The sequence below is a fragment of the Delphinus delphis genome, chromosome 1 (assembly GCF_949987515.2).
Source record: "Delphinus delphis chromosome 1, mDelDel1.2, whole genome shotgun sequence".
NCBI lineage: Eukaryota > Metazoa > Chordata > Mammalia > Artiodactyla > Delphinidae > Delphinus > Delphinus delphis.
The window spans coordinates 149,367,736-149,377,188 of record NC_082683.1 but is presented as its reverse complement, the minus strand read 5'-3'; the positions used below and the strand labels follow the sequence as shown (position 1 = coordinate 149,377,188).

The following is a 9,453-nucleotide window of genomic DNA, read 5'->3' as shown; positions in this document are numbered from 1 at the left end:
ACATTGCAAGATCAAAACATCTTGTTAACTGATTGAACGTTGGAGGATGAGGGAGATGAAGTGTTTAAAGGTGAGGCTGAAACTCCATTCCAGGAAGCCTGGATTAACCTTGGGGTCAGAAGGTAAAGTTTCTGGGCAGGAAATGAGAAGTTGTCCTTTGTTGAGTATAAAGGTGCAATGAAAAATGTAAGCCTGAGTTTAGGAGAGTAATGAGAGATAAAGATGTAGTTATGGGGTAGCCCTCTTATAGGGAATAGTTAAAGCCACGAGAACAGGTAAGATAGATGTAAAGAGAAACATTTTTAAAAGGAAGGACTTGGGATTTATCTATATTTAGGGTTGAAAAGTAGGAAGACAGGTAATAACAATGAAAAAAGAGCAGTTAGTAAGATAGGAAAATCAGGAATGTTTAGGGTAATGGGAGCCAAAGGAGAAGAGAGTTTCAGAAAAGAGATGATCTGCAGCATTAGAGGCTGCCGAGAAGTCATAAGTGTTGAGTTAAAGAAATTGTTGATTTGGAGACAAGGGCGCACCTCACAGAGGTGTGTCAGTAAAGGTGGGAGGAAGCCAGATTGAAGACCACAATGGGAGGGGTGGGGAGTGATTATAGAGAAAAAGTAGGCAGGAAACATAGGAGATTCTTTTGAGCCGTTCAACATCTCACAACAGAAGAAAACTTGAATTTGAAGTTTTGGCAAGACTGAGGGAACATTTCAGGATGGAAGATACATTGAAAATAAGGAAGGAAAGAAAAGAAACCTCTTCTGAAACAGGAGTGAAGAGGGAAGACAATCTGAGGCAGATAGAAGCTAACGTGGAATGATTTCTTAGTAAAGTAGGAGGCAAGATCATCTGCTGAGAGTAAGACAATTTGGTGACCTGGAGAGAAAAATCTGGAATAGTCACTATGGCAAGTAAAGAAAAGGATTCCAGCTGATTGAGAAATGGTATTTGAAGACCCAGCTTTAAAGGTTATATTTCCTCCAACTTCGTTCTCAAGACTGCATAGTTTTGTATCCTCTTTTATACTCATTCTTGTCAAATCAAAAATCAGCAAATCAGCCTCCCCTTTGTGACTTGGTCCATGCTTAAACACTTCTCTCTCTCTTTTTTCTTTTGGCCCTGCCACATGGCTTGCAGGATCTTAGTTCTCCGACCAGAGCGCAAACCTGGGCCCAGCAGTGAAAGCACCGAGTCCTAACCTCTGGACCATCAGGGAATTCCTGGTCTATGTTCTCTTTACCTCTAGTATCTTTCTTATTTTCATCTAATAATTTCCACTTGTCATTCAAAGCCCTGCTCAAATCTCCTGTCTTTTGTCAAATCTTCTGCTGTGGTTCAACTCCTTTTCTGAAGACTTTATAGGACTTTTGGTGTTTATTACAGAAAAGGTGAAGTGGTCAGGAAGAATTGCTCTTTAGTAGCAGTCCCCTGAACATACAAACCTTAATCCTGAGGATTAAGAGCTTAATTGGATAATGTCAGGGTTTGTGGTCCTTCTTAGGACCACATGTGATAACAAACATGGCTGGCCCTTTGTTGCATCCTTCTGAGGAACACTCAGTGATAGACCAACTTCTGGAGGTCGTGTATTTCTGGAGTACTGATCATGTGCCAAGCATCTCAGCCTATTGCCGGAACTCTTCACCCTCTGTACTTTCTTGGAGTGGGATGGAGACCAGTACAGGGGAAGGTCATCTGTCCCTGAACCCAAGGAAAGCCTGCTGGACCTAGAATCACAGAAAGTGGATCATTTTTGTGGACCTAGTCTGAACCCTGCAGTATCTAAGGTTTCCAGGCTAGCTGGTTTGCATCTTGTATAACCCTCTTTTGTTTATAAAAAGAAAAAAAAGAATTCTGGCGTCAAATTTATATTACCTTTCCACTTAGGGGAAATGGTTGGCACAGGAGAAAGTAAACAATTGCGACATGTTATCAAGAAAGAGGGCTAGTGAAGAGGAAGGTGATTAGATAAACACGGTTGCTTTACTTATGCTGTTAATCATTCACTGAGCCAGTAGGGAGTCTCTGCCCATCCATTTATATTTGGCCATCCCTGAACAGCCAACCACATGGCTGGAATTCAGGGACTTTTTGGTGGAGCAATTACTAGCCAGCTTCAGGGTGCTCTGGTAAACTCTTATCTGGGGAGGAACTAAGCCTATTACAGAACAAAGCAGTTTTCCTCACTTACACACTACCCAAGGCACGATGACAGAGTCTTCTTCCTCGGCTACCTGCAGGTAGGTGGAGTATCCAGGGCACCTTGGGGGAAAGGCTGGTAGTTTGGCCCTTTAAGGAATACAAGATTAGAAGGATAATGCAGAGACCAAACTTGGGGGTGTTTTCAACAGAAATCTTTTCAGGGATACTGCATTAGGGGACAGTGTGACTTGGAAAGTACTTTTAACCCCTACTGAGCCTCAATTTTCTATTATAAATAGGGGAATAATAATGCATGCTAATAAAATACACTGAAGCAAAAAAGAAGTAAGAAGTTGCTCTTATTATTGCATCTAAAAGTTGAGTGTGTTTGTTTGTTAATCCTTTACTACCTCTCCACGTAGGGCAGCTGAGGCAGGATGTAAGCCAGATGTCCCAAAGAGAGTCACAGGAGACCTGGTTTTCAGAGTCTACATTCTGAAAATTGGTGCAATTTCCTTTAGAGATTTTATTAACCCCTCTACATCTCCTCCACCACTGATAGCAAAGACCTTTAGATTTAATCACAAGGAGGATATTGGTCAGCCTCCAGTTAGTTTCTGAAGCTAGAAGCCTTTATTGCCCTCATCTCCTTTCTCTCCCTCACTTTTTGAATCTGGCAATGTTGATTAACTTCACTTCTTGAAATTCCCTTCTCCCTTGGTTGAGCAAGACGTAATACTTCTCTGGTTTTAGTTTTAATTCTTCAACCACCCTTCTCTTTGCTGACTCCTGTTCTGTCCCTAAATGTAGTACTAAAGGAGAATACAAAGTAGAGTGCCCAGAAGAGGAAGAAGCATCAAAGAAGTTTTGTATTAAGTGTAGAGATACATTTGAATATAATATGGGTACAGAAGGAAGGAGCTGATAGAGAGATAAAGAAATTCTAGGAAAGAAGAGAATTTTGTGGAAGCAAGTTCTTTCTGGAGTCTGAAAGTTATGTGATTGAGAGTGCAGGTGTAAGTCAGGAGACACTCCATCTGAGATTGGAGAAAAATTAATTCTTTCCAGAGGTATCTGAATTTTTAAAAAGGGAGTTTAGATAAAATAAATACATTAACTTAAAAAGTAATCTCTAATGGGAGGAGGAATTTGGAGGCTGAGGATTTTCCCAGAGCCTCTCAAATTGTACTGCCTCGGCAAGTGCCAATGGTATTTTTCATAAGAGACCCTCCATGGTGACTATAGTTCTTGAGCTGGTTTCATTTCTATATGAATTTAAAAGGTAATGATGTCATTGAAATAAGAGGGCATTTGCTAGGGAAGTCTTAGATTTTCAGTGGGCAATTACAGAATTCTAGGGTTTGTAGGGAATAGAAAGATAATCCAAGTTTAATGTCATCATTTTAAGGGTGAGAAACTGAGATCTGAGGAGCTGATGTAGCTTCTTCAAGGTCATAGAAATTGACTGGTATTGCTGGGACTCAAATTCAGGTCTCCTCAGCTCACAAGTCCTAGGCTCCATCTCCATACTCTGTGGTTTGCTGAGTCCTATGCAGGCTCTGCTGAAGGACCACAGTGGGTCGTGATGATGAATTGTAAATGCTACACCTGGCCCACTGAGCCACTGCACATCCTGAGAACTAGTAAGGGAAGTCGAATCACTGAATCATCTCTTCAAAATTTATAAAGCACTTCCTACATATTATTTCATTTGGTCCTCAGTAGGTATTTAGTCATTCTCACTCTGAAGGTAAAACAAAATTAAATTTCATTTATTCATTCTCACTCTGAAGATAAAACAAAATTAAATTTCATTTATTTCACGTTTATTGGATAACTATTATTATGCCAGTTAATATTGGGTTAGAAAGTGGAAGGCTGAATAAACACCCTCTTTGTCTCCAAGGGACCTATAATCTACTGCAAGAGGCAAAAGTGAATAGTTACAATACAGTGTGGTGTTACAATGAAGGTATCAGCAAAGTATTAGGGAAGCATAGCAGAGACTGATATTTCCTGAGGAGAGGGTTGGGCAGTTCTTCACCAAGGAGGTGGCATTTGATCTGGATAGTGCATCACGGGGAGGCTGGAGGTAAGAGTATTCATGCACAAGAGACATCATACGATAATGCTTGAAGGTGTTTAGAAAGTTCCAGGATATGTTTTGGGAAAGGTAAGCACTTACATGTGGTTGAAGCACAATGTTTTAAGTGAGCAGAAGTAGAGGGAGAGTTGGGAGAGTTGTGGGGACCTAGAGAATTGGGGACCATGGATATTTTTAAGTAAATTGCTTTTTAGGAATATAACTGCATCAACATGGAAGGTGGCTTACAGTTGTTGAAGGCTTTTGCTGTGGTGGAGGCTGGGGTGAAGGGAACTAGGAGAACATAAACCAGGACTATGGAAGTGGGTATAAGAGAGAATGACAGATTCTCGCGTTGCTACAGCCAATGGGACAAGACTTGGTGACTCTGAATATGGAAAGGTGGCAAGCGAGAGGAGGCTAGGATGATTCAGGTTTCTAGTCTGGGAGACTGGATGGTGATTATTACCTTGGCTGAGACAGAAAGCAAAGGTGAAGCAGTGTTGAAAGGAAGATAGTGTGTTTAGTTTGGGATATGTTGGATTCAAGGTGCCTGGGAGATACAAATGAAGCAGTTGGAAATACTGAGCTGAACCTTGAGTCGTATTATAACAAATTTTGAAAAAGGGTTTTTGTTTTGGTTTGGTTTTTGCTTAAATAAGAAATCTAAGAAGTGGTTGTCAGGAACTGGGGGGTGGGAGAAACATGGAGAGGTTGGTAAAGGGATATAAGTTTTCAGCTATAAGATGAAGAAGATTTGAGGATTTAATGTTAAACATGGTGATAACACTGTATTGTACAATTGAAATTTGCTAGGAGAGTAGAACTTAAATGTTATTTCCAGAAAAAAAAAAGAAGATACGCTTCTATGTGGAATCTAAAACAAACAAACAACAACAACAAAAAACCCAGAACAAATTTATAGAAAGAGACTTGTTGTTACCAGAGGTGGAGGGTGGGGGTGGGGTGGGGGGAGGAATTGGAAGAATGTGGTCAAAAGGTACAAGCTTCCACTTATGAGATAAATAAGTGCTAGGCATGCAATGTACAACATGATGACTACAGCTAACACTGCTGCATGATATATAGGAAAGTTGTTGAGAATTAATCATGAGTTCTCATCACAAGGAAAAATTTCTCCTTTTTATTTTCTTTGTTTTCTTTTTTTAAATTTTAAGTGTTACTACATTTAAATAAAATATATATATATATATTTATTTGACTGCATTGGGTCTTAGTTGCTGCACGGGGGATCTTTGTCTTAGTTGCTGCATGGGGCATCTTTGTTGTGGAGTGTGGGCTCAGTAGTTGCAGCACGTGGGCTCTCTAGCTGTGGTGCTCGGGCTCCGGGTGGTTGCCCCAGGGCATGTGGGATCTTAGTTCCCCAACCAGGGCGCGAACCCACATCCCCTGCATTGGAAGGAGAAGTCTTAAATGCTGGACCACCAGGGAAGTCCTCTTTGTTTTCTTTTTATTGTATCTATATGAGAAGATAGAGGTTTGCTGGACCTATTATGGTAATCATTTCATAATATGTGTAAATCAAATCTTCATGCTGTACAACTTAAACTTATGCAATGATGTATGCCAATTATTTTTCAATGAAACTGGGGGAAAAAGATAAATATGTGATGTGATGGATGTGTTAATTAATTAGATGGGGGAGCAGGGGGAAATCCTTTCATAATGTATACGCTTGTCAAATCACCATGATGTACACTTTAAGTATCTTACAATTTAAGTATGTCTCAATAAAGCTGAAATTAAAAAAAAAAAAAAGAAATCCAACAGTCAAAAGTTTTAATTTACATTCAGGATTTTAAGTGAAGAAGAAAGTGTAACAATTTATTTTTGGATTTGCAAAGAAAACTCACAAGTATTTATAACTTTCAAAAACAGAATAGTTAATTTAAATATTATCCAAGACAAAAAATAATTTGCTAAGATAACCAGTCAGAATTATAGACTTTTCCAGGGTTGAAGACTATGCTCAAGTGGTAGAGAAACAATCTCCTTTGTTAGATATAACATTTGCAGGTCAATTTTATGATGTAGATATCTGCTTTTCTGTAGCTTCAGGGGAAGAGAAAAAAATTCCTTCTTATTTTGCTGAAATTTCTTTCACCGACTTTTAGAAAGATCCACAGTCATGAGGCTCAGCACAGGAATTTTCTAATGATTAACAAAAGTAAAGGAGGCAGGCCTGAATGGCTCAAAATTGACATGTGGTAAGTAATAGGGCAGAGTAAGGTTTTTTTTTTTTTTTTTTTTTTTTTTTGCGGTACGCGGGCCTCTCACTGTTGTGGCCTCTCCCGCTGTGGAGCACAGGCTCCGGACGCGCAGGTTCAGCGGCCATGGCTCACGGGCCCAGCTGCTCCGCGGCATGTGGGATCTTCCCAGACCGGGGCACGAACCCGCGTCCCCTGCATCGGCAGGCGGACTCTCAACCACTGCGCCACCAGGGAAGCCCCAGAGTAAGATTTTTTATTAACAATAGAGTTTATGGAACATGTATGTTTCTGCACTTACAGGAGACAACGGGGCCCAGAGGTCTGTGAGTGATTCATGGATGATGGTCAAAGTCATGGGGTGGATGAGTTCCTTACAGGAAGACATCCTGATGAGGGAAGAATAAGCCCAGGACGGACCCTGCCGTGGGTGCCAGCTTTGCTGCTCTGGGTGCGGCACTGGGTTTCACTGTTATCACGGGCCACAGTGAAGACCTGACCAAGACTTCTGCCCCAAGTCCAGCGTGTTTTCCTCTTCACCAGGGCTTAGCTAAAGTTCCCTGGAATTGCAGCCATTATAATTTTATATCATTATCATGATGATGTTTTGACTCTAGGAGTTCTCATTCTGTCAGAATCACCTTCCGACACCAGTTCTGTCACCCTTTTCCTTAACGTTTCTCATGAATATTTACTATGTGCTGTCCATGCTCCAAACCAAGCCCTCTCATCAATTCTGGGAGACATGTGTAGTTATTTTTATTTTATGAAAAAGGAAATTGAAGCTTAGAGGAGCTTAGAGGGCTGAGTATCTTGCCCATGGGTACACAGTTCCCATGTGGTGGAACCAGCTTTGAACCTGCATGGCCTGGGTCTGATTCCATGCCCAGGGTCTGGCCACACACTATCCTGCTGTGTCCCCAGCACTGTGTCTGTGGCCCTGTTACAAGACTGCGTGATGTAAATCCCTCACCGCAGGGTAGGGTCTGTACGTGTGGCTGCCTTTTCGCTCCTGTCATAACCTGTGGTGTTTGTTTATTCCTTCCCTCCTTACTATCCTATGTTTTATGGTTGATGATATGATAACTTCGGGTTAAGGATGGGGAATAGCCGAGAGTAAAATCGCTAGGGTCTGTTCTTATTAAGATGTGCCTTTTTTTTTTTTTTTTGTGGTACTCGGGCCTCTCACTGTTGTGGCCTCTCCCGTTGCGGAGCACAGGCTCCAGACGCGCAGGCTCAGCGGCCATGGCTCACGGGCCCAGCTGCTCCGCGGCATGTGGGATCTTCCTGGACCAGGGCACGAACCCATGTCCCCTGCATCGGCAGGCGGACTCTCAACCACCGCGCCACCAGGGAAGCCCAAGATGTGCCTTTTTAAAAAATCAGCTAAAATCTGACCTTGACACAGCAAACACTGTAAGAATAGATATGGAACGGTGTTATTTTTCTTTAAAACATATTTTAGCACTAGGTGCTTTTGAGTGTAAATTCAACAAACATTTATTGAGCACTTTGAATGAGGCACGGCGCTAGATACCATGTAGGGCATGATTAAGAGCTCACCTTCTGACTTCAAGGAACTTATGGTCCAGTGGGGAAGACAGACTTCAGATGTCAGTTAAGCCAAGTCAGAATCAGAGTTATAAACACTCAATTGTAATTGGAAGTTAGAGTCTGGTCTGGAGGATAGGAGGGGACATTGGAGAAGGGACGGCTACAATAAGTAGGAATTAAAGAGGAAAGTGTGAGAGGGAAGATGATACGGGCAGGGGTAGGAGGTAAGAAAGTGTTTGGAAATGTCAGGGATCCAGGGTGTCCAGACCAGCTGGATTATAACTAAAAAGTTAATCATTGGAAACCAGTTTGGTGAATGCCCATTCCTGAAGGATCAGTTCACTGAAATCGATCTGTTGAATTTATCACATTATCAATTTACTTAATGTTGTTCTAAGATATATTCATTTTGAATACATTCAATGATTATAAATATTCTTTTTGAACATAGCGAATGAATATGTTCTTTGAAGCAGCATTTTCAGTATTTTTGTTACCTGCAACTGTCTCCAGTCTCATGAGACTGCTAGCACAGAAGGAGTAGAGACTAGAGATCAGGATGGAGGTATTAGGAAAAGAGAGAGGGGGAAACAAGAAAGGGGCTCAGAACCCTGGTCCTGGCTCTTCTCAATTCATTCAGTACAAATTCTGCAAACATATTTTTAGTAACCAACGTATTTGATAAATTGTTCAACAGGTTAAACTTATTTTTTGGTGGAATTGTTCTAGTGACCGTGTCCAGAGCTCATGGGATAGGATGTACGTGGGGTGGAGTTGCCCACAACTGACAGCAGGTGGAGGACTGAATGTGAGAACTGAGTTTTAGAAAGATAAGTTTAGATGAGTCCTTGCTCAATGAAGAAGTTGGGGCCCTACACATAGTGTGAAGGGCCACTATGAACTTTTTTCCCCTCAGTTTGGGACAGAAACATCTTTGAGGGAAATATTGAGGGGACTCCCTTTATCTAAATGGATATGCAATTAGTATGAATTATGGACACATGTGGAGCGTAAGAATCGTGTGGATCTAACAGAAATATCAGAATAAAAGATGAAATTTAGTATTTCATTGGGACTTAACTTCATATATTCCTTTGAGGACAGAGACTATTTCTAATGTAAATTTAAGGTATACTGTTTATTTCCAACGGGAACAGGAGTGTGGTGAAGAGAAAAACATCCTTCATGATTTTGCTTTAAATATGTCTTTAAATAGTCTGATTAAGTAATGAAAGTACATTTGTCCCATATATTTTTATTTTTGTTTATATATCTATATATATCTACATATATCTATATCTATAGATAAAACGATTTTTTTCCAAAACTGCAAATTGCTTGGTTTATTGCCTTGGTTGACAGTTGTCATGAGGAACTCCCAATGTTATACATACTGATCCAACTCTTTTTCTCTATCTTATCATTTTCTGCTTTAAAAAAATT

General features: G+C 40.8%; 1 protein-coding gene across 4 annotated transcripts in view; it reads left to right on the top strand.

Annotated features, from left to right (window-relative positions):
* Positions 1–2,059: 2,059 nt before the first annotated feature.
* LOC132413448 (C4b-binding protein alpha chain) overlaps positions 2,060–9,453 on the top strand; it is a 40,651-nt gene continuing 33,257 nt past the window's right edge. For 2 of the 4 annotated variants that reach the window (XM_059995462.1, XM_059995461.1), the window contains exon 1: positions 2,060–2,243. In XM_059995462.1, coding sequence (XP_059851445.1) covers positions 2,212–2,243 — 32 coding nt within the window. In that variant the 5' untranslated portion in view covers positions 2,060–2,211. Of the gene's footprint in view, positions 2,244–6,759; positions 6,908–9,453 lie in introns of all 4 variants that reach the window. The other 2 variants (XM_059995471.1, XM_059995463.1) reach the window with 2 other exon arrangements.